The following is a 25,832-nucleotide window of genomic DNA, read 5'->3' on the forward strand; positions in this document are numbered from 1 at the left end:
GTACTGCCAACAAAATGTACGAATATAATTACGAAAGAAAAGAAACTTCTATATATACTGTTTGCTACCAATGTTTCCTCTAGGCAAATTAGTCTCTGAGCATTTAGCACCATCTATTTATAATTTATTAAATTAATTAATTAATTTTTCTAATGGTGTTTTATATTGTTTATATGTACATAGGTAGGTAGGTAGGTAGGTAGGTAGTTTTTACCACTTTTTTACCACTAGATTAAAAAGGTATTTGAAAAAAATTCAACCGCGTACGGACCGACATATTTCTTTTAATTTTTTTTTTTTTTATAACTTAATATGCCAACACCCATGCGATGATATTTCATCGGGTACAACCAGAGAAATTTTATATTAATATAAGTGGTTTAGGCGTAATATTGTTGTGAAGTGACGATTATCCACAGACAATCCTAAATAATTTTATCATCAGTCGATTTGATGATTAGTGCTCGGCGTATGTCCGAAAAAAGCTTCTCTGTTTGTTTATATTATTCGCAAGATGGGCAAGCATCGGTAAAAATTGCACAATACATTCAAAAACACACAATAAACAACATGGGATACATTTTTATAAGTAAATTGACCCGATTGCATTCCGTGCGTTGTAGCGTATTTATAGAGACGTACCGCGTAATATTGACAACAATTGGGCTATTATTATTAAATTTCTCTGGGTACAACACTAGTTCTTTCATAAGTTCGATAATGTATGCGAAACAGCAGAAACCGACACAATCTATTCATATTAAACAGCAGTAAGTGTCGCCGAGACTTATCAAGCAAGACTGGTTTTCTTTGGCCATTGTAGAAATATTCACGCATGACGTCATAGTGGCGAGTGCACCCGTATTAACGCAAGTGCTGACATGAGCGTATGAATACTTTTGGATACGTCATATTGATACAAAGTTGACTCGAATAGTATGCCGTATCGTCGCGCTCTATTATCTAAATGTAAAGTGATTTTGCCTTGCTCTCGGTCAAAAAAGTATAACGGGTGTTGCTGTATAGCATGAATAGAATTAGGCTTTTCCGTGCAGTGTTGTATAGGTACAATTCTGTATTATATAAACGGACCTTTATATTTTCATTCCACATATGCACATGCGTATGTACATATGTATTCTATATTATTGTATTGTTATAAATCTTACCAAATAAATTTCATATTATAAATATGTATATGAATGTATGTATATATATATATATATATATATATATATATATATATATATATATATATACATATAATATATAACAAACAATACCTTTGTAATAATACTTTTGCCCAGTTTATATTATGTACTTAGATTTTCCTTTAATTCATTTTCAATTTAATATAATATAATATTCAAAAAATGTATTGACAATCATGATATTTTACAATACATATGTGTTCACTCTGTTATACAGAGGCCTTTACGTTTTTGATATCATATACTCCTTTTGAAAGAAGATTACTTTGTCAATTAAGGCAAAAAATTACGATTTTCAATCAAAAAAGTGCTAATTTGAAGAGAAAAGAGTTCGAGGGGTCAATTTATCTAATAGTTTTCAAACATTTCAATTGAACTCTGTTGCTCTTATTGCTTTTTATATTTATATTAATATTTTTGAAAATTAACATTAACCATAATGCCATTACGGGCTTTGCCCCAAGGCGACACTTATGGCCAGATTTGTACATACATATGTATTCAATACAAACTTATATTGTTACTATAAATTTGAAACTATATTCAAATATTGTTTAAAAATAAGGACAGGTTGCCAATTTGTTTGGAACCGTTTCAACAATGAAGTCAGAAAAAAAGTGATAGACCTGAAGTCAAATATATCCAAGATCTGACCAACAACGACCAGGGATTGAACCCATTTGATAGCAGAACTCAGTTGATAGCATTATACGCTTACTTAAAGTTTGATAGATATATTCATGTATGCACAAATATTGTTCAAACGCAAAATTTCACAGTTTTATTTTATTTTTATTTCAGGATGCAGCAAATTCTGAAACATCCGTCGTATGCGGCACTGATGGCTTTACGTATGCAAACGAATGTCAGTTGCGCAGCAATTCCTGTCAACAGCAACAAAACGTTGCCGTATCATACGAAGGAGACTGCTGTAAGTACCACAACAATACAATACACAAACTATATTCAATTCAAAAACTAACCGACACGATATTATCAATTACGCTCGTATACATTCGAATGGTAAGTTGTAACGAAATCGCACCAGACTTTATATGTATGTAGATAGTTAGCGTTAGTGAGGGTTTCGAGCGTTCATTTTCACGGGACAAATGGACCGTAAGACGCCGCTCTAAAATTAATTTTCATTAGGTAGCTGTGGGTGTATTCTACACCATCGCTGTTCTCGATTTACCTACCGGTAATGAAAAGCCGGTGTTTTGCCGCAACCCACCCCTAGACGTACCGCAACCACTCCAACCCACCCCGAGACCAGTAAGCCTCAACGGCATAAATCACCAACGACCACCCCACCCCTCTCGGGACGCGAGCCTCTGTCTTACAATCTCTGAACAATTTATCTGTATGCTATGTACTACCAAGTGATGGTTATTATAATCAACTTCCTAATGAATAGTTTTAGCCACACCTAAAAACCTTGTGTACCTTTAATGTACAATTGCATATATGTATGTAATATTAGAGTTTCTAATGCTCTATGGGTGAAACTAAGTTTTGCTTTATTTTATAAATATTACATTTACTAAGAGTTGTGTCTGTTGGTCTTCTCAAGTATCATCACTTCAGTACATATTAGACAGCCTTTTACAGATTCATTAGAATTAGCGTTTTGATAGTTTTTATGACCCTGATTTTGCACCGGTTTTAGCCCTTGGAATAAAACAAAAATCGTCATATTGGTCGTATTTGAATACTCACTTGTGATCCAGTGCATCACTATTATGAAAAATTTTATATGCAATTTTTTATAAAATATATACACATCTTTTTCTTTTGGCTCGGGTAGTTTTCTAATTCCACTATTTTTTATCTATTTTATATATTGAATATAGAATAATAACAAAAACTGTAGAAAACCGTTTTCTTTTATAGAGGTCACGAACCGTCGTGCGATTAAATGCAACTGAAATGTTTACAATACTCTTTTGAAAATAGATCACAAGATTTAAATATGTATTTATGTATATACGGTACTAATAAGAGATATCAAAACAAAATCTGATGGGCATCCATATCTAGTGCATCTCACTCGCAAGCTCACATGTAAAAGCAAGATAGAAAGAGCACAATCAAGTATGGCGCGCTTGGCCAATGAAATAAATAATACATACATCGTTTACATAAAAAAATAGAAATGTAAAAAAAAAATAGAGACGTAAGCATTCTCGCTAGGATTTTGAAAAACATCGTAGCGACCAAAGGGTCGGGTCCCTTAAACACCACCAATATTATATATATTAAAAACTGTGTACCTGAATTTGCATAAAATCTTCAGCTTAAATATTTGCCTCATGAATAATTTGAATTTTTCCTTCAAATAAAAATTCGCCATGTGCAAATTTGTATTGTATTGAAATATTAATCAGTTTTCAATTGCTATAATGTGTGGTTCTTTCTAAATAACGATTCTGTCGATAATTAGCAATGATAAACGACTGGATTAAGTTAACGCAACAATTGGGGTGAATCAGTTTGACGAAGGTTTGACTGAAGCCAAACTCCTAATATCCAGAAGGCCAATAAATTAGCTGGCAATTTCCCCGTTTATTGGTGCGATTGAAAAAAGGGACCTGTACATAATTTACAGAAAACCCTTTTTCACAAATCACTCCGGCCCCACGCCGATTAACCTTTTCCTTCGCTGAACGCACTCCCGAAATAAATTTAATAGGTATTTGCATTCAAATTAAAATATTAAATATATTGAAACATTCCTGAACTAGTATGAAGCTCTGTGTATGTTCCGGGTGTGTTTGCTCGTAGCGGTTATATTGACGTATCGGTATTAAGTTCGAAGACACCGAGTGCAAACCACAGATGGGGTAGGGGCTGATGGGGAAAATGAAGAAGGTCATCACGTGACAGCCAAGTTTCTTGAAGAAGGTCATCCGCCCAACAAACCCGAAAGTGATAAATACATGTCAGTACAAATCCGCAAAGCTCGCTTCAGAACTTACTTGGACTTTGTCTACCTAAAACCCATCAGGCTCCAGTCGGAAACCTACACAACGTTAAGGAAATTTTCTGCATATTAAGCAATGGAAACTTCTGTGAAACTATCGCGGAATAACTCTAGTTGTCTGGTTCATTTTTCACCTGAAAGAACTTTTCACGTATTGTATGATGGCGGCGGCTTTCAAACTTTCAAAATCATTACCTGATTATTTGATCAAAAAAATCCTTCCTTTATAGATACTTTTAAAGGTTCGTTTATACCAGCACGGCCCAAATCGACTGCACGTAAATAGCAGTACAAATGAGAGCCTATAATGCAATTTTTATAAGATACTAGCTGAACCCGGCATGCGTTGCAATGTCACAGTAACGCGTGCAATTCCCGTTCCCGTTCCCGTTCTCATTTCCGTTCCCGTGTCCTTAGTAGTGCGAAGTAGGCGCGGCGCTGGAGGTTTTTTTCCCGTTTTTTTCACAGTAATCTTCCCGGACATGCATACAACAAATCCTGAAAGTTCCATCGTAATCGCCTCAGTGGCTTAGGAGCCTATTCGAGACACACACACACAGACATTAATTTAAATATATATATATATATATATATATATATATATATATATATGAGTTCGGTCTTTCGTGTCATGTGAGGAGGACGTGCTTCTGCGTTCCTCCCGCTATTACTCGCTTAAACCCGGCTATTGCACGAAATTTAACTTAACCATCTAATCACTTATTTTACTAATTGCATCCTAGTATAATTTAAGTGTAAAAATAAACAGCAAATCGGTCGTAAAAAGCGGTTTTATATCAGTTATTTCGAAAAATATTGTGCTAATTTTTGTGTCAAATCGGTGTCAAACGAGATACATCTCCCTACCTGAATACAAAAAAAGGGTCCTTCGCCAGCCAAGTCGGTCCCACAGAAGCAATAAATCTTCCACATAATTGCTTCCAGCCAAAAATCTTTAACGAACTTTACTTAATAGCAAACAGAAACGGTGTTTCCCAACTGTCTATCAGTTCTTTTTCATATTTAAATTATATTAAAGTAATTCGTGTAATTTTATATACTTTACTAAAGTTATTATTAAAATATTAAATTGCAAACCGCACTCACATATATAAATCCGTTGTCTCCAAAGAGGCGTCTCACGATAAAGATCTGTAAAAAAGTAGTATAACAATTGCTAATCTATTATTATCATAACTAACTACTTTCACTTACAAAGTAACCCTGTTAAATGGCATGTAATAACTCATAAGTGATCCAAGTGATACCTAGGATGACTATATGTCAAAGCTGACCACAGAGAAGAGTTTATGGCGGTAAGAACTCACTCCTTGAATGGAAATCTCTCTCAAGTACCGCCTTTTTCTCAACACATCTTGGATAAATGCGAGAAAAATAATATCCAAACCTCCAACAAGGTAAGAGTGACGATGGATGATAGCTTAGCTAATAGAAACCTGTATTTAGCCACGTACAATGTAAGAACGTTATCGAGTGAAGGAAGTGTGCTTGCATTAGAGAATGAACTAGAAAGTATCAAATGGGATTTAGTAGGACTTAGCGAAGTAAGACGAAAACAAGAAAACCAAATAATCCTAAAAAGTGGTAACTGTCTCTACTGGAGAGGGCTACCAAATGGTAGAATAGGAGGAGTAGGGTTTCTTATCAATAAGAGAATAGAAAGAAATATTATAGAAATAAACGACATATCGGAACGTATATGCTATGTAGTATTAAGAATCTCGAGCAGGTACACTTGTCAAATCTTCCAAGTGTACGCCCCCACATCTAGCCACCCAGACGAGGAAATAGAAGACTTCTACGAAAAACTACAGGGCGCATACGATAATAGCCGCCACCACTTTAAAATAATCATGGGCGACTTTAACGCAAAAATAGGACAAAAGGCAAACACAGAAAGAGCAGTAGGCAATTTTGGTACCGGCCAAAGAAACGACAGAGGCGATCGCCTCATAGAATTCGCAGAACACAACAGGCTCTTCATCACTAATTCATTTTTCAGGAAAAACACCAACAATAAGTGGACTTGGGAGAGTCCTAAAGGAGACAGAAACGAGATCGATTTCATCCTAACAAATGCCCTGCACTCCGTTAAAGACGTTAGTGTTCTAAGTAAAGTAGATATAGGCAGCGATCACAGATTAGTCCGTGCCAAGATGGCCATTAATATAAATTGCGAACGTAGGAAATTAATAAAAGGATGCAGTAACTCTCCAGATTTCGCTCAACTAAGGTCTAGGAAAAAGGAATTCGAACTCGAACTTGGAAATCGATACGGGAAATTAAACCCAGAAGCAGACATCGAGGAATTGAACACTGTAATTAGTTCGGTTCTAACCTCAACAGGTAAGAAATTAGGTGGTTTCAGGAAACAGATTAAATTAAGCAAAATTTCAGCGGAAACAAAAAACCTAATTAAGCATAAAAGGAATTTAGATAGGGATAATAATAAGCAAGAATACAATCTAGTAAATAAGGAAATTAAGAAGAGAATAGTCAGGGATGTCAGGGATTTTAACAGCAAGCTAATAGAAAATACCATTAAGAATAACCGTAGCCTGAAAAAGTGCAAACAGGATCTTTTCTTAGGCAAAAACCAAATGATCGCAATCAGATCAGAGAGCGGAGTAATAATTAGGAATAGAGAAGAAATCATAGACAGAGTTTACACGTTCTATGCAAAACTATACGAGAACGACAACGGCCAATTCCCCACTCTGGAATCGACACACGGCCAAAGGGTTCCTGCAGTATTGCCTAGCGAAGTAGAGGCCGCGCTAAAAACTGCAAAGAATGGTAAAACCCCAGGGGAAGATAATATTCCCATCGACTTACTAAAATGTGGCGGCCCCCCCCTAATTAATATCTTAGCTAGGCTTTTCAGCAAATGCATCCAGAACCAAGCTATACCAGAAGGATGGAATAACGCAACTATCATTTTAATACACAAAAAAGGCGACAAAAGCGATATCAAGAACTACCGACCCATTAGTCTACTTTCAGCGGTCTACAAGCTCTTCACGAAGGTTATTACAGAAAGGCTGAAGAATATCCTCGACGAGAACCAACCTATAGAGCAGGCAGGGTTTAGGGCAAATTTCAGCACAATGGACCACCTCCAAGTAGTTGGCGAACTAATCGAGCGCGCCAACGAATATCAACGGCCACTGTGCCTAGGTTTCGTCGATTATGAGAAAGCCTTCGATACAGTTAGTCATAATGCAGTACTTAACGCTCTAAAAACACAGGGAGTGCCGGAACCCTATGTGGGACTGTTAGCTACAATATATAAGAATGCCACAGCTTCAGTTAAAATTTTTTCAGGTACAGATAGATTTAGCATAGGAAAAGGAGTAAGACAAGGAGATACAATCTCGCCCAAGTTATTCAATGCGGTGCTTGAGGGAGTTTTCAGGAAATTGGATTGGGATACAGCCGGAGTAAGCATCAATGGTCGCTTTTTGAGTCACCTTCGGTTCGCAGACGATATAGTTTTAGTAGCTCGTGATTCAGCTGACCTACTTATCAGACTAACACAGCTGGACAGGGAAAGTAGAAAAGTAGGATTAAAAATTAACGTAGATAAGACTAAACTAATGTTCAATAGTTATTGCATGCCTGATAGCATCCCCTTAGATGATAAACCAGTAGAAGTAGTAAATAATTATTTATATTTAGGTCAAATAATTGACATGTCTGGTAGTAAAAATGAAGAGATAAAGAGACGTATGAAACTGGGGTGGAGTGCATTTGGACGGATGAATGCTGTTTTTAAATCAAAAATGCCACTCTGCCTGAAGAAAAGGATCTTTGATCAATGCGTTTTGCCAGTGATGACGTATGGATGTGAAACTTGGACACTGAACGCCAAGATGCAAAATAAAATCCAATGCACTCAAAGAAGTATGGAACGCTGTATGCTTGGCATAACGAGGAAAGACAGGAAGCGGAACACGTGGGTGAGAAATATGACAAGGGTAGTGGACATAGTGGATAGAGTGAAGAGATTGAAATGGCAATGGGCGGGTCACGTAGCTAGGAGGATGGACGAAAGGTGGACAAAAGAAGTGCTTGAATGGTACCCGAGAGAAGGCAAAAGAGTAAAAGGAAGACCGCAAGGAAGATGGGTGAACGAAATTAGGAAAATGTGCGGAATGAGATGGATGAGTGTTGCGCAAAACAGAGACGAGTGGAAGCGTGTTGGAGAGGCCTTCATCCAGCAGTGGATGGCGAATGGCTGTAAATGATGATGATGATGATATATATATATATATATATATATATATATATATATATATATATGTATATATATATATATATATATATATATATATATATATATATATATATATATATATATATATATAGATTATAAGATATAGTGTGAAAAAGTTATAGGTGTTTAAACAATTAAAATCTGACAAAACGAGAGGGTAGCGGAACGTCAAACATATAAGGCTACTGACCACTAAACGTCAATATGACCAAAAAATTTGCATTTCAAACATGTCTATTACGATTATTTTTCACCATTGTATTGGCGGAATTAATTTATATATATATTGTTAACCAAAAACCGCGCAAAATGGCAATCTTTCATAACGATCGGAAGTATGTAGGAATTTCAACAAACATTAAACATTAGCGAAGTGAAATATAAAAGAGCCTTGTAAAAATAAACTTTAGTATACTATATTTGGACACATTCATATGTTCCGTAATGTGTACGTGATGTAACCGAAACAGCAGCAACCGACATGATATAGTCATATTATACAGCAGTACATGTCACCGAAACGTATCAAGCAGAACCAGTTTGTTTTGTCATTGAGGAAATATTCACGCATAAAGTGGCTAGTGCACTCGTACTATCGAAAGTGTTGCCACTTACATATGAATATTTTCGGAAACGTCATATTGTGACAATATTCACTCAATGATATATGTAGTTGCGCCCTGTAAGCCCATTTTGCCTTGAACTCATCCAAAACAAACATGCACGTGTCAGAGCGAGGTTAGACGGACTATTAGCGAAATGAAAACTTAGCCGATAGAAATTTGGCTGAATGAACACTTGACCAAACGGACTCTTAGCTGAACGGACATTTGGCCGAATGAAATTTAAATCGTTTAAACTTATCAAAAATATCAAATTTTAATAGGGTCATGGTGATTTCTGAATAATTTGTTTGTTTTCAATGAGTTTTGAGTAATTTCCAAGGCTGTGGAGTTGGTTCAAATTTAGTAAGATCGAATTTTCTTGCCAATGTATAAAATTGTTTTAGTAAATTTAAATTTATTATTTAAATTATTTATTGGATTTATTCAATAAAATTGGAGACACTAGTTAACACATATCGTAATACTATTACTTATATAACGAGCGTAATACTATTACTTATATTTATATTATAACGAGCGGTGCTGTATACGTATCTATAGTATGAACAGAACTTTTTTTTTTCCGTGCAGTGCTGTGCTGTGTTGTACCGAGCTGTTGACGAGCAATGCTGGATAATAATGGACTATTGTATGAAATTTAAAGTATGAGTATACACACATACATACATATATGAGCCGTTATATTTGAAAGTGGTAAATTTCCATTTTTCTTCATTTCGGGAAATATCTCCCAAACATTAAATATAATGTTTTGCATTTAACAATATTTAAAAATACTGGTGGCCTGTACGTTTATTGATTCTAGACATATCGAATTAAAAGAAGTGATAGCAATCTGTAAATTTAATCAAACAATGTTTTTGGAACTGAAAATTGGATTCGTGCCACTTACAAATATAACGGCTCGTATGTAACATAACTACATATAAGCCATTATTCAGTCCTTTATATTTTTTTAAAAATGTGCAGAAAACTAAAATATAAATATATTATTGTATATTTCTCGATCTCAGCTCGCCCCTGTGAATATTGAGTGTCTTCCATCTTGTGAAACGTGAGACTGTAGAGAAAAAGTAAAATAAAAAACAAGGGGATGTAAAATTTTGAAGTTAGCGTTTAGGAGTTTCCGTGTAAAAAAAAAGTCGAGTATATTAGATTTTCAATTTTGGCTAAAAGCAATAGGGGAATTTCCTTCCCCCATCTCCTCGCTAACAACGTCTGAAATTAAATTATCTCACGTTTTCAGAGACCGTATCAGATCAATTTATCGTCTATTGAACCTCGTTCGAACTGCGAACGCTTAACAACACATTCAGGAACACTCCCCCGAAATGCATTTTGATACGCAACAAATTCAATTTGCTCTCCGAAGATTCTGAAAGCGTCTGAATCGATTCTGATCAGCGAGATGAAAATTAATTTTGACGAAATTCCATTCACACATACAATATACACCGATATTAAATTCAATCAAACCAATATTCATACATTCAAAATAAAATACGATATTAGATATACACGTAATGAAATAAATCTAATATATAATTTCGAAAGAGACTTTGTATGTAACTGTGTAAGGTTTGGGTGGGAGCATTGAAAACAAATCAAAGTTTCTATGACAACAACCCAATATTAAATTAATAGGGCCAACCCTTACTTAACCTAACCTATCCTAACCCTTAAATAATACCAGCCCTAACAATCTAATCTTAAATGAATAAAACCAACCCTGAAAATGTCATTGAAACGTCAGTGAAAAATGAAATTTTCACTTGAAATATAATTTCACTGTGACATATACATACATGATGAACAACTCCATATGTATAAAGATCATGCCTATATATGCCTAACATGCCTATATATAACCAGCAGCGTGGTCTAGTGGTAAGTGTTGTATTCTCTCGTGCTAGGGGTCACGAGTTCGCTTCCCACTGGTGTCTCGTTGCTGGCCAGACCTTGGTTTGTCGAGGTCGGTCGTTTCTTATCAGAATTTATCAAGTTTTCTGATTTGAAACGATTCCTCTAAATTTGGCTTTCTTATCCTATTTCCTATTGCGAAAAACCTTGAGTTATTATTATTTCTTAGGTTCGCAAGATTTTCTCCATAGATGTATCTGTGGATGATTATTAAAATATAAATATTTCGTATTGTTACATAATAAATAATGTTATTATTCGTATTGTTTACGATTTTTATAATGTCTGAACATAGATGGCAGGTGTTGTTTCGATTTGTTTGTATGTTTAATTATGTATTGTTGCGTAGGGGTGGGTGGAGGATCCAAGTAAAAGGCCAAAGTCGTTTCACAGCATTTATTGATGATTAAGGAAATACACGCACTGGCAGTGCTCAGTCCAGAATGTCTTGATATCGCCTAAGTATCACCTAGGTCTCTCAGGACATCTTCGACTTCCGATTTGTTTACCTATTGTTATGGTCACGTACTCGGATATGCATTCCCACGACACTCAGACCCACGGTATGGGGCACTTCTGAGAACTCCATGGAAATGCGACCGAGTACCGCTATCGCCGCATTGATTAGCTTACTTGCACTTAGTTTGCAGATAATCCTCGAAACCAATTATAACGGTCGCACGGTGTCAGGGATGCGCCTCGGTTTAATCCGATTTCACTTAACCGGCGGTTCTTTACTAACCTCTTATTTTAGTATACGTAAAAGTATTTAATTATATATGTATTATATAATTTATCGATTCTTAATCTGTTTATCACATTCGCCGCTTTGGAGGAATCTGTTAGGCGAGTGTGCATGATTAATTGAAAAATAAAATACAATTTACCTATGTACATATATTTTCTAATGATTCAAAAAAAGGTCCGTCAGCTAACGAAAATGTTAAGTAAGGACTACCAATTTATATAACGCGATATTTACTTTAATCTCGCTGTTTGGCAAATTTCATGGAGCTCATCATAGCTCACAACGGCCTTAAAATTTTCCGTCAAAAACCGATAATTTTGAACGGTGTGTCCTCTCGGGGCCAACGTCCCAACACTATCGGCGGTGGGGTGTAAATTAACCCCGTTTACATGCGACCGGAATCTTTGACACGACCTTTCCACCTCTCACACCCTTTCTACCCTTCCCCGTCCTGACGGTATACGTACGTACGTACGTACATATATTCCTAGACAGGCGTCGCACACCTGCGGTCGACGTCCTCCGAACCGTGTGCGGTCCCTTTTTGCCAGAGCCAAATTGCCTAATTAAATATATCTAAGCGCCGAGACTAACTTTATTATTCCGGTCGGTGCGTACCGTCCTCCGAACTATGTATCTAAATTATAATACGCTCGAAACTGTTTGTATCACCAATCCATATTAATCTCATATGTGACCTAATTTGAAAATAAAATAAAATACATATACGTAACTCTTGAATTTTTCACAAATCTATCCAAATAGTAGTAACAAATCTATCTACTATACATATAATCAGTGGTCTAGTCCAGTGCTTCCCAAATCGGGGGTCGCGACCCCATGGGGGGCCGTAGGATTTCTCGCGGAGGCCGCGAAAATATTCAATAGAAAGTACAAATATTAATTTATGAATATTTTTTCACATTACATGTTTAGGGAATGTATATATTTAAGGAAATATTTCCCAAACTTGAATGAGGATGAAAGGAACAATTGGATAATAAAACCATTTGCCAAGTCTTTAAAATATGATCATATTACGTGGACAGCCCAAGAAGAGTCGATATCAGATAAAATAATTTGCTTGAAGTGGAATTAAATAAAAAAAGTATTTCAAAATTTTGGTTAAGGCGACAGCAAGAATATCCTGCTGTTGGAAAAGAAGCCCCGGTAACTCTTATTACTTTCGCGACTACGTAGGTACCTATGCGAAACAGCATTTTCGTCATGACTTATATTAATAAAAAATAAGCAAGGGTCATGCTTTCCACGGTGACTTTGGAAGATTCTGACATTGAACCCGATATCGATTTGTTATGTAAAAACATGCGACCTCATCTATCGCATTAAATTTTTTCATGTGTGTATAGTTTTTATTTAAAAAAAATGTTTTTAAGCAAGTTCCTATAATTTTGTGCTGAATATAAATATGTCTATTATAATTGTAATAATTACTGCCAAATAAACCTTTTAACTAGAAAAAAAAAATTTAGGGGCCGGGAATTAATTCTTTCAGATTTAGGGGGTCGTGACATGAAAGCAATTGGGAAGCACTGGTCTAGTCGGTCCAGGTCGCTGCCCTGGTACTTTGATATAAAAATTGTTTTTTGAGTACAATAAAAAAATATTTTTGCTTATATTTCATATAAAATTTTATATACCAAATATTGTGAGCAGACTCTCGTTTTAACATTTGGTGACTACAACCGTATCCTCACTCAAATGCCCATTTGAGTGCAAAATTTTTTTAAAAACAACCCATTGAAAATAATATAGACACATTGAATAATGCCGAAATCGAATCATGAGAACTATATATTATTATATTGCAAAAAATAATAACTTAGACCATTTTGATTGACTTTTCAAATTAATTAGCATTTGATTTTTTTATAAATATTTGTACTACCGATATTAGAATACATATTTTTTTACACCACTGCATATAATAAACATATTTAAAATTAATCTCAGAATTTAAATTCAATTATCTGTTTACTACCATCTTTTAATTCTTTTAACCCTTTGAATGCTGACCAACACCGATAAGCGTTTTGCTGACAAGTTCATAGTTCTACAAAACGCCGATAGGCGTTGTATATTAAGCATGTTGAAAGTAAACAAGAATACTACCTGCAATGCTACCTTTAAAGGTAGTATTGAAAAAAAATGCATTGAACATGGGTCGTGTAATCCACGTCATTCATTTTTCAACGTTTATAAAGACTCGTTTCCACCGGAATTTCTGAATTTATAACCATAGTAGAATTACCAGATGGAAATCCCTAACTGCTGAGTATTTTAGATTGTGAGCAATACATTTTAACAACAATGAAGAAGATGGAACTAGTTTTGGAAAAATACACTCGTTAATAGACTGCTTTTGTTTATTTTATATTCTTGCAAGATATATTAGAGAGTCTAAGCACACCTTTATAAAACTCAAGATCCTCGGCGGTAGGGTAGTAATTGTGGCTAATCCAAACAAACCCTAGGGTTTGTTTGGATTAGCTACAATTTTTATACCTGCTTTCTATTGGATTTCTAAATAATTGTAGCTGGAAATGTTGGTGAAATTTTCAGCGTGGCGGGGAGAAACTTCTCATTAATTGATTTTGTTCTCCAGCTACCAAATGGTAATACGTCATACCCGTCGTTGCTGGAATAGTTGGGATATCATCATTTGATGGTTGTACATATATGTATGTACCTCCTACTCGCAAAGCTCTTTTTCGAATGGCTCCTATTCCAAGAGGTATTCAACTTATCAATGAAATCGTTGCTGCTGAGCCTGAATGCGATATTTTCCACCTTAGTAAGCGTTGATTATCGAAAATTATTCTTACCTTTTTGTCTGGTAGCCTGCGTTCATCATTATTTTCATAACCGAATATGATGTATGCGTGGAATTTTTTCATACCTCCTTTATTATGTACTATTTTTCGTCAAAATAGCCAGTTCAACAACTAGTTGTTATTAAAGGGAAAGTTAAGAAAAATTCACTAAAGCCGTACTACAATTGCGACACTAGAATATTTTCATTGGTCGGTTTTCCATCTGAGAACTTTCAACTTTGAACTTTTGAACGTCAGAAGTGGAGGAGTCGCACGCCGTGACGAGAAACCGCTTCAAGAGTAAGTTGTCCTCAAGTGGTTGCGCACTTAAGAAGTTATTCTAGCCCTGGTCTCGAAGCTGGGAAAGATGAAAAGGGTGGGTTTGGTAGGGGAGGAAAAGGGGTAAAATTCGCCTTGTGCCACTATCGTTAAACATTTTATAAGCTATCTCCATAAAACGAGAGATAGAGAGAGCCGCTTCCTCGGTATTATGGTCTCAAACTTGAACAATTTGAAAAAAATACTACGTCGAGATGTTAACCGCACTTGCGCTGATTTTATACACTTCTAAAGTGTTTGGTTTTATTTATACGATCATCGCCGAAGGCAATAAAAAGAAGGCACTGAGATTTTTATACGTACGACCGATAAAGTTTGGCATTTTATTGTACCGACACGTGAAAGCTCAATATATACAACACAATCATGATTGAAAATTAGTTATATTCATCAACATTTACAAATATAAAAACAACCCATTATATGTATATTTTCACCATCTTATATTGCACGTAAAAAATCGTTCTGCTTTATGTGGATAGAGAATAGAGAAGAAATTTGAAGATATGAATTAATAACTTGAAGATATTGATTTTATTTTAAACTCTTCGTGAATATCACTTTAGATCAACTGAATTTTCAATTAATACTTTCTATGAATTGAAATAAAATAGTTTAATGAAATTAAAAAAAAAATTAAATCATACTCCCGATTAAAATCTATTTCCTAAATATATTTATGTAGAAATGAACATTTATATAATAAAGCAACTTTCTGATTGAAAAATAATTGTTGCCAAACTGAACGCATTCAAACATTGAAAGGGATTCGAGGAAAATTGGATTTTTCCAATTTATGAAATGGACGATTGAATCATTTTGTTTAACATGTTTTTGAGATATAGAAATATGTATACAATAATATTATACACACAATTATTCCAATTTTCTAGCTCGCTACGTCAAAAAATCATATATATTTTTACCAACGAAACAATTTTCACTTAAAAATAATTTTGAAAACATACATAAAATTAATATTTAATTTAAAAATAATTCGTGCGTTATTTTTATATAAATTTATTATAAAATATTCTACTTCAATATACATAAGTTGCTAAAGACTTATTTTGTAGGCCTATTCAATCATATTAGAGTGCATACAACATTTCTCCTTTGGCGTTTACAAATTATATAATTAATTAGATGGACAAAAAAAATGTGCGAGTCAGTTACTGTGAACCTTTTCAGCCTTGCGTGCCGAAAAAGTAAATATGAGTCATTAGAAAATTGTGTTCGCGTGTCGACAAAGTTTATTTGCATTACGCCAAATTGCAAACATGAAATGTCTGTATCAATACGTAAAAGCTTCTCTGAAGCCTAAAAAAAGCATTGTACATTCATATATGAATTCATATGTTATATTATGCGAACCGAATGGATTGGATTTATTTTATTTCCTACTATATAAATATACTAAAATACGAAAAGTTGGAGTTAGTTTACACATTAAATATGTATGTACATTGTAACGTATCTTCTGGATGGTATTCGTTAAATGTTGCTGATTCGCTAAAGGCCGTTCCAATTTGGTCAGTTCTAGTCTGGCACAATGGAATGATTCGAATCCAAAGGTCCAGGGCAAATGACAGGTCGCTGGCTGCAGCTTTAAGGGTGATATTCCGGACGACTGCAACCGGCGGTTGCGGTCCAAGTGCAACCACAGTTGCACTGAACCCTGCAGAGATAGAGATGTGTCTATGTACATTAAAGCCCGGTTGATTCACCCTCTGGACATAATACACAACTAGGCAATCTGGTCACCATCACTGCTACAATTTAATGTTTCATCATGACAATGCACCCCCCATACTATAATAGAACAAGGCAACTAGATTTTCCTTGTCTATCTACTTGTATACAGAGAAATGTAATATTAATAAAAATGGCTTTAGGTGCTCTTTTGTTGTCAAGTGACATTCTGTCCACGGACAGATCTAAATAATTTTAGCATCAGTCGTATTTGACGCTTGGTGCTCGACGTATGTCCGATAAAAACTTCTCTGTTTGTTTATATTACTCGCAAGATGGGCAAGCATCGGTAAAAATTGCACAATACATTCAAAAACACACAATAAACAACATGGGATACATTTTTATAAGTAAATTGATCCGAATGTATTCCGTGCGATGTAGCGTATTTATAGAGACGTACCGCGTAAAATTGACAACAATTATTTATTCGTAAGGGCCCCTGTATTCTTATTACGTCTCTCTGCTTGTATAGTTGTATTATATTTCAGTGCATGTACATATGTATTATAAGATATAGGACTCTGTGTACTTTTAGTACATGTGTGGGGTGGCCATGTTTATGATTTTCCAACTACATATACATATACATATTTTATTTTTTTTCTTTATTTTTATTAAATTTATATTTTTCCCATGACGCCATTACGGGTTGCCTCTGAGCGACATCTATGGTATAAAACTTCTACTTATATAAATTTAAAGATTATAAATTTGAAATCATATTCAAATAGTAGGATGGTTTTGCCAATTTGATGGGGAACTTTTTCAACAATGAAATCAGATAAATTATCAAACTCTGATAGGAAACGATCGACTTGGAGCACAAATATCCAAGTCTGACCACCAGTACTACAGAAATACTTCTGAATTATGTCTTTTAAAACGAGGTCAACTCAGGGCCTTAGCCCGGGAACCTCACTAACGCAATCACCGAGATATACAACTGGCTATACAGTCTGATGATAAAAGATGGTTTATCTAACACTGTTGATGATTTTAATACATATGAATATGAGTCAAATCTTAACGGAATTATGATAATAATGCTTAAGTCATTCAGCATTATTATTCAATATACCCAATAACTTAAACCAATATTTTAACCTGATAAGAAATTTATTTTAAGATTACTTTTAGTTTTCCCATTTTATGAAAAAAATACTGAAAGCTAGCGATAATAATAGCACACTATTGTAGTTGAAGAAATTTTTTTCATATAATTTCACTAAACAATATATGTACATACATTAATACAATCTTGGTGAACTTTGGTCAGAAATATATATAACTATAACTACATAATTTTCATATTCTATAAAGTATATTAACGTTGACAAATATAGTATACCCTCGTCACACTACAGTATACTGAGAAATTGAATTTGGCATTTCAGCACTGTGTCAAAGCGTCGAGTGCAAATTTGGAGCACGGTGTGCGGCCGGTGAGTGTATTTGCCCCATGGATTGCTCAGAAGCCGGAAACGAACCAGTATGTGCCAACACTATGGTGACATACACAAACGAATGCGAACTTCAAAAAGCAGCCTGCGATCTTCCAAACGGCCACAAACAACTCCACGTAATTTTTTACGGAGACTGCGAGGACAGATTCGCCGTAGCCGGACCACCAATAGCACTGAGTAAGAACCGCATATATATATCTAATATAATACAAAACTAACTTAAACTTTCCTCTACTAACGACTAATACTTACTAACCATTTGCAATTAACAGCCACTGCTCTACCCTTACCCTTTCCACCCGTTGGTAATACGCTATCAGAAGTGGACATGGAGAACTCTACATCCTTGCTCGGTGTCACTGACTATCCCGAGCATTCTCTGAGCACACTAGAACAGTTAGCTTGTCGAGATATTCATTGCGATTTCGATGCCACTTGTGAGCTCGGTTCTGATAATCTGCCGAGGTGTACATGTATATTTGACTGTCCCTTGGATGAAACTAGCGAAGATTACTTCCCGGTGTGTGCTTCTGATCTGAAATTGTACACGTCAATGTGTGCAATGAGGATGGAAGGCTGCCACAAACAAATTGAGTTGAGATTGAGACCACTTGAACTTTGCAAAGGTGATATCATACTAACTATTAATATTAAAATACCGGCAAATACTAAAATATGTATGTGTAATTAACGAATTTAAAATAGTTCCATGGGCTAAAATTAATCTCACTTTGTTTTCAATGAAACTCAACCTACATAATTAAATTAAAACATATGATTTTAATTTGTTTGATCATTTATAAAAATTCTAAAACAACTAAGTTTTAATTTAAATTTATAAAAAGCATCTAGGACTTATTATTTCTTGTCTTATTTGCAATTCAATATAATTTTTATTATATTTATTATCTGTTTGGCAGCATTATTTTTGTCTTTTAATGTATAATAAACCACTCTAGATTATTTATCTCATTTAAAAAAATAAAATGAAATACAAAAACGAATAAAATGTAACCATTTTGGCTGCTTGAATTTATTAACATGAAATTCACATTCAATTTTTTTGATATAATAAATTTGCCGCTATTTTTTTCAGACTTCACTTTATACTAAAAATTCAATTATTCGAAAGGAGTTTGCAAAAAAAAAAGGATAACTCCCATAAAAATGTGTACAGAACCTCACGTAGATAATTTATTCACAATCTTAACTTTCAAAAGGATTCACAGAGGATTCCTTTTATTGGTTCGCAGACCCCATTTTATCGAGTTATCCTTTTTGCGTGTCGCACTCGAAATAAGAAAAAAAAAAAAAGAAACACACTCTCCCAAGTCGAACAAAAAAAATGTAAATCTTTAATACACGCTTGAATAAGTAGTAATACTTTATCGAAGTAAATCGAATTTAGCTTATGGCATGTCAAAATAAAAAAAATAATTTTTAATGTACGCACCAAAAAATAATATAATCTAACTAACATTGGGTGCAGGTATGGAGACGAGACCATGCGGTGGTGGATCTCTAATGCTGGACGGTTCGGGTCATGAATTAGATTGTGGAGGTGGACCGGGCCGTCGGGACTGTCCCGGTGGAAGTTACTGTCATCAAACGATGAACACAGCCAGATGCTGCATCAAAAGTGACTAATATTAATATTAATAATATAATTAACATCTCAATTGTGTCTCTTTTCATACAATATATTTATTTTATAATGTTTTTATACTTTCAGACGATACAATTCCTCGCAAATCTTGCGACGAATCAGTTTTTGGACGCAACAGTGCAAACTGTGTACCGGGGTGTGGATGTCATAGACTTGGATCACTTGTAGACGCTTGCGATATCACTTCCAGACAATGTCCATGCAGGCCTGGTGTTGGAGGACTCAAATGTGATCGTTGTGAGCCTGGATATTGGGGGTTACCTCGAATTGGAAATGGCCATAAAGGATGCATCCGTATGTTCTATATGTATTTTGAGATGTGTAAAATAGCTTATTAGGATATATGTATGTCTAATTGATAATTTTATTTTAGCTTGTGGATGTTCCATGTTTGGTTCTGTTCGTGAAGATTGTGAACAGATGACGGGTAGATGTGTTTGCAAGCCAGGAATACAAGGTCAAAAGTGTACTTTATGTACAAATCATTTGGAAATATTAGGACCAAACGGTTGCTACAACGGTGAGACGATAGCCAATTGAACTTACTAGTCGTTCTAATGAATTATAGGAAACTCTAAACTTGACTTTAATTTGCAGCTGAAACTGGTGCACTTGCTCCAAGGTCTTGCAGTGATGTTGTGTGCTATTTTGGTGCAGTTTGTGTCGAAAGTGATGGACGTGCTGCTTGTCAATGTCCTGCTGCTAGCTGCCCAACAGATTCCACTGATCCATCTATGGTGGTAAAAATTCACTCAAATAGTTTAATATTACATTAGTTGTAGTTGTCAGAAATGTGTGAATCAAATTTACATTTTTAGGTCTGCGGGAGTGACGGCCAAACATATCCATCAGAATGTCATTTAAAGTTACAAGCCTGTCGAACGCAAGAAGATGTTGTTGTTCAAGCATTTGGTATATGTAAAGGCATAGAAGATCCTACTGGAACTGCACTACCTGGAAAGCACTATTCCCCGTTGCAATTTACCCAACAAGACGATACAAACTTTCCATCAAAGTCTACAAGACATCTTCTTGTACCAGATCCTAGAAATTACAACTATAATTATGGTAGAGGATATGAAATATTCAGAGATAAAGACTCTACAAGCAGTTTAGACGGTGAAAAAGGACAACATAGAGGTATCAAATTAAATTTATGGTTCTTGAAAGTATTTATTAATACTATTACAAATCAAATCAAATTGTATTGATTACTTTTCCTTTATCAGCTGGGTATCGACCTACACCAGCAACAGTAAGAGCACCACCAGCCTTAGTTGGTGATCTATGTAGTGTTCATTCAGATTGCTTAGTTGTACCGAATAGTCGCTGCGACGGGGGAGCTTGTATTTGCCGTTCTGGCTATGTTCCAGCATCCGATAGAAGAAAATGTCTATGTATGTTTAAATTCAATTATGTTACACAAATAAAAATTTTAAATATACTATAATATTATTCGTTTATTACAGCGACTGGCGCCGATATTAAAACTACTACCGAGGAACTTCAAGCGTGCAACTCTGAGCCGTGTTTAAATTCTGGAACTTGTATAGACTTACCTGAAGTAACTTTCACATGCATATGTGAACCCCAATACACTGGTGATGTGTGTCAATATAACGTACCTATACCTGATCTTGTCAGGTATATTGAAACTCCATCATTCGATGGTCGGTCTCACATCAGATTAAAACCACTGAAGGCTTATCACAAACTTAACATTGATGTTCAATTAAAAACATTCTCTGAAAATGGTATTATTTTGTATAACCAGCAAAATGCTGATGGCTCTGGAGATTTTGTCTCATTAGCGATTGTTAATGGACATGTTGAATTTAGGCACGTATATAATATGATGAAAATATAATTTTTTACTTGTTTAATACATACATGTTTGTAAATTGATTTGTATTTATTATATTTTAGATATAATCTTGGAGATGGCATGGTAATTTTGACATCTGTTGAAAAGCTATCACTTAATGAATATCATACAATATCGGCTAAGCGTTATCACCGAGATGGAATTCTAAGCGTTGATGATATGGAAGATGTTGTCGGTCAATCCATTGGAAATTTGAAGGCTTTAGATCTATTAGAAGATACTTTTATTGGGAGTGTACCGTCAAATATAACTAAGTGTGTACATTATGAAATTTTAAATTTGTCGTTGTAGACTGTAAGGTCATTTAATATATGTATTTTGTTTCATGTAGAATTTTTGACAACATCGGTACAAAACATGGATTGACTGGATGTATTAAGCATCTACGCATTATCCGCCATCAAGTGACAAAAAAACTTGGCCGGGAAGATAATGCTGTTCTTGGCATGGAGAACGTCAGAGAGTGTACAACAAACCCATGCGTCAGTATGCCGTGCCTCAACGGTGCAACTTGTACTGCTTCCGGCGATGAAGAGATTGAATTTTCTTGTATTTGTCCTGGAAATTTCAAAGGAATACAATGTGAAGAAAAAGTTGACCCATGCGAGTCTAACCCTTGTGGATTTGAAGAAGGCGTTGTTTGTGAAACAACACCGATGGGATCACATGTGTGTAAATGTTTATTCGGTGGAAAATTACTATCTGATGGAGGCAACACATGCTCTTATGGTTTGTTTCTCTTTAATTTTGAATACAATTAATATCATATATGTATGTAGTACAGATAAAATCTATCAGTCTAATTTCTGTATAAAAGATATTGCGTTAAAATTGGACAATATTGATATTAATTTTAGAACTCAACAATAACCACGACACACACGTCCCAGAATTCAATGGTAGCAGTTATTTACAATTACCAAAATTGGATGGCCTTAGTAATTCATTTAGAATAGAGATATGGTTCCTTACTAAAAAGCTATCAGGAATGCTCTTCTACAACAGCCAATCGTCAAAAAGCAGAGGCGATTTCATCTCGATTAATTTGGTTGATGGATTTCTACAATTTCGATTCAATTTGGGAAGTGGCATTGCCAATATTACGTGAGTACTTAAACCACAACCCATAGTTAAATATAAATAAATTCCATGCGTTTAATTGTAATTATTTTTTACCAATTAGGTGTCCTGAAAAGATTTCTAAAGATAGATGGCACAAGGTTAAAGCTTTTCGTACAGGCAGAGAAGGCGTTTTAAAAGTGGATGATTGGCCGGCAATCCACGGTCATTCAGCCCCTCCACTTGCAGAGCTCAATCTTGGTCTTCCATTATTTTTGGGATCTTTACCGTAAGTAAATATTGAATTCAGCAATGTTTATACAACTGTATTTTCACTATCTTTCAATTCAATTATTCAATATATTTTATTATTTCCCAGGTTTTATATAAAACCGCATCGGCTCTCCGGCGTTTCTAGTAGTTTTGTCGGAGCGATACAACAAGTATTTGTAAATTCTGCTCCGTTAATTTTATACAACGATGACACAGCCAAGTGTTCGATGCTTCCAAATGAAGAAGTAATTCCTTGTGCCACTCCCGGTGTGTCTAAATATTCAGGCTTTCCGTGTACGCAGTCAGCCAACCCTTGCCAAAACGATGGATCGTGCATTCCTATGATGAATGAATACAAGTGCATTTGTAAAGAGGGATATGAAGGGAGAAATTGTGAAAATAGGATGTTTGTTGATATTGTAGATAATAATATGCCTATTAAGTTTAATGGAGAAACATATTATGCATATAGAAGTAGAGGAGGTCGAAGGTGAGATATTTTATGCTTACTCTTTTATATACTAATTTTTTTCCTCTTTAATAATATTGGTTTTGTTTGTGTACTTATTCCTTTCTTCATTACTAACACATGAAAATAATCAATTTCAGTACTAATAGCATGAAGAAATCATCGGAAAATGACAGCTAACATCAAACTTCAAACATATAGATATAAATTTTATCACAAACGTCTTCAAACCATATTGTAAAATTATTAATTAAGGATTTCTTCATCTAAACTGCTTCCATTTATTAACAATTTCAGTAAGTCTTTTGTAAAAAAAATTAACAAATCCTATTTAAAACTGAACCTATATCCAAAATCATACATACAAAATATTTTTCATTCGTATAAAAAGAAAAGATTTCCAACGTGATTTAAAATTTTCAGGAAGTATCCAGATCGAGGTATTCGATTTGAAATAAAATTTCGTTCTACAGAAAGTTCTGGTTTATTATTGTGGAGGAAAAAAGGCAGCGTCGGCCAAGGTGACTTTTTAGCATTAGGAATTATAGACGGCCATGCAGAACTAATCTACAGCGATTATACGTCTTTGGATATGAAAACAAATCAAAATGACAGATGGTACAATAGCGTTAGATCCAAAACTAGAGTTGATGATGGTTTGTGGCATGTTGTAGCCATCAAAAGAAGAAAGAAAATGGCTCTAATACAAGTTGACGATCAACATCCAAATAGAGGATATTCTCACCTGCCCTTGTCGTCTTCTAAAGCAAATCCTAAGCTTTGGATTGGTAATTTATATTCTTATTATACTGATTTGCAACTTGGATCTTAACAATTTAACAAACACGCTGTAAATTTCAGGTGGAGCACCTTCATTACCTCAAGGATTATTGCCTCAACTGTACTTAGGACTGAAAGGTTGTATAGCTAGTATCAAAGCTAATGGACGACTTTTACATCTTCACAAGCCGATCGGCCAACATCACAACATCGAACAGTGTTAATGTAATTTTATAGATTGTGATTTGTTGTCATCGTTTATCAGTCGGACAGTGAAAGACTAAATCATCGTGACATTGCTTGGCAAAGCTTATTTTAATATATAACAAAATCTGCTTGTCAAATTAATATCATAATGTATTGCAATTGGTGCTGTAATTAAGACGTTAAGTTTAAAAAAAAATGAATTGATTTTACTAAAAACAAGTCAAATGCAGCTTTTCAGTGAAATATTATATAGTTAAAAAAATTTAGGACGATATTCATCACCATGTGTGCAAAATCATCGTGTAAATATTTTCAGTTGTGATAAAATGAAATGCTTAAATAATCTAAGAAAATTGTAAATAATGTAAAAAATCTAAGTGACATCTATTGTACATAAAATAGTAAATAAAACAGAAATGAATGATTAAAAATTTATATAAATAAAGATGAATGACTGAAATTATCGCAATTATTATACACGATATGTAATAAGTATGTACTTGTGTGTGTATCATTTATTTTATAATATAGTAATGTCTTAAAAATAAATGGTCAATTCTTATTTTATTTTTTTACATATTTTTATGCAAATCTAAGCAATATTAATGTTAAACTCTTTTTGCTTACATAAAATGCTTTGTATTTATATGTAGTTAAATGAATTTATCTTATTTGCTTTTATTTTTTCTAACTACAAAACCGCAAATTTACATGACCATATTTTATTCTACATTAAATAAATACAGTGGATATAAATACATTTGTTAAATGATTTATTCTCCGGTAAAATATAGCTTTAAGATCATTTAAATTATTACGAAATATTTTTTAACTTAATAAAATGCATAAAAATTTCCAATTTTTATTAATATTTTTTTTAACATAAACATATGTAAACCTATAAGATTATATTAAGTAATTGTGAGTGTTACTTTTCAATTTCATTCCTTACATTTCAAAAGACTGACATACGTATATTTTTATTCTTTGCATTGAACACGTTTGATATTCTCGGAGAGCACATTTCGGTGAGTTGCTGTACAGTAAAGCATAACATATCCACTGTAAAGTCGAATACCCACGTATAAATGTTATATTTCTTAATCATTAGCAAAATTTATATTGTTGCTGACAATAAAGGATACGATTGAAACTTAGCACTATTTATCAGGGAATAAAATTTAACACTTCCATTTTTTATACATTTTTATATGTACATAATAGATTTTATAAAATTAAGCCCATTTCAGTATTAAATTCGAATAAATTGTAAACGATTATCGGTATTTAAAACAAAGTTAATTTCAATAACATTTT

At 34.3% G+C, this 25,832-nt stretch overlaps 1 protein-coding gene across 1 annotated transcript in view; it reads left to right on the forward strand.

Annotated features, from left to right (window-relative positions):
* Positions 1 to 24,702, forward strand: part of LOC143917624 (agrin-like) — a 427,846-nt gene extending 403,144 nt beyond the window's left edge. Inside the window, exons 9-24 of the mRNA XM_077439203.1 lie at positions 2,013 to 2,142; positions 18,108 to 18,353; positions 19,666 to 19,815; positions 19,909 to 20,136; positions 20,216 to 20,362; positions 20,440 to 20,582; positions 20,661 to 20,982; positions 21,072 to 21,239; positions 21,312 to 21,681; positions 21,769 to 21,981; positions 22,059 to 22,456; positions 22,585 to 22,831; positions 22,911 to 23,075; positions 23,166 to 23,549; positions 23,952 to 24,316; positions 24,390 to 24,702. Coding sequence (XP_077295329.1) covers positions 2,013 to 2,142; positions 18,108 to 18,353; positions 19,666 to 19,815; positions 19,909 to 20,136; positions 20,216 to 20,362; positions 20,440 to 20,582; positions 20,661 to 20,982; positions 21,072 to 21,239; positions 21,312 to 21,681; positions 21,769 to 21,981; positions 22,059 to 22,456; positions 22,585 to 22,831; positions 22,911 to 23,075; positions 23,166 to 23,549; positions 23,952 to 24,316; positions 24,390 to 24,532 — 3,819 coding nt within the window. The 3' untranslated portion in view covers positions 24,533 to 24,702. The remainder of the gene's footprint in view (positions 1 to 2,012; positions 2,143 to 18,107; positions 18,354 to 19,665; positions 19,816 to 19,908; positions 20,137 to 20,215; positions 20,363 to 20,439; positions 20,583 to 20,660; positions 20,983 to 21,071; positions 21,240 to 21,311; positions 21,682 to 21,768; positions 21,982 to 22,058; positions 22,457 to 22,584; positions 22,832 to 22,910; positions 23,076 to 23,165; positions 23,550 to 23,951; positions 24,317 to 24,389) is intronic.
* The last annotated feature ends 1,130 nt before the right edge of the window (positions 24,703 to 25,832 follow it).

The sequence above is a fragment of the Arctopsyche grandis genome, chromosome 10, assembly GCF_051622035.1.
Source record: "Arctopsyche grandis isolate Sample6627 chromosome 10, ASM5162203v2, whole genome shotgun sequence".
NCBI lineage: Eukaryota > Metazoa > Arthropoda > Insecta > Trichoptera > Hydropsychidae > Arctopsyche > Arctopsyche grandis.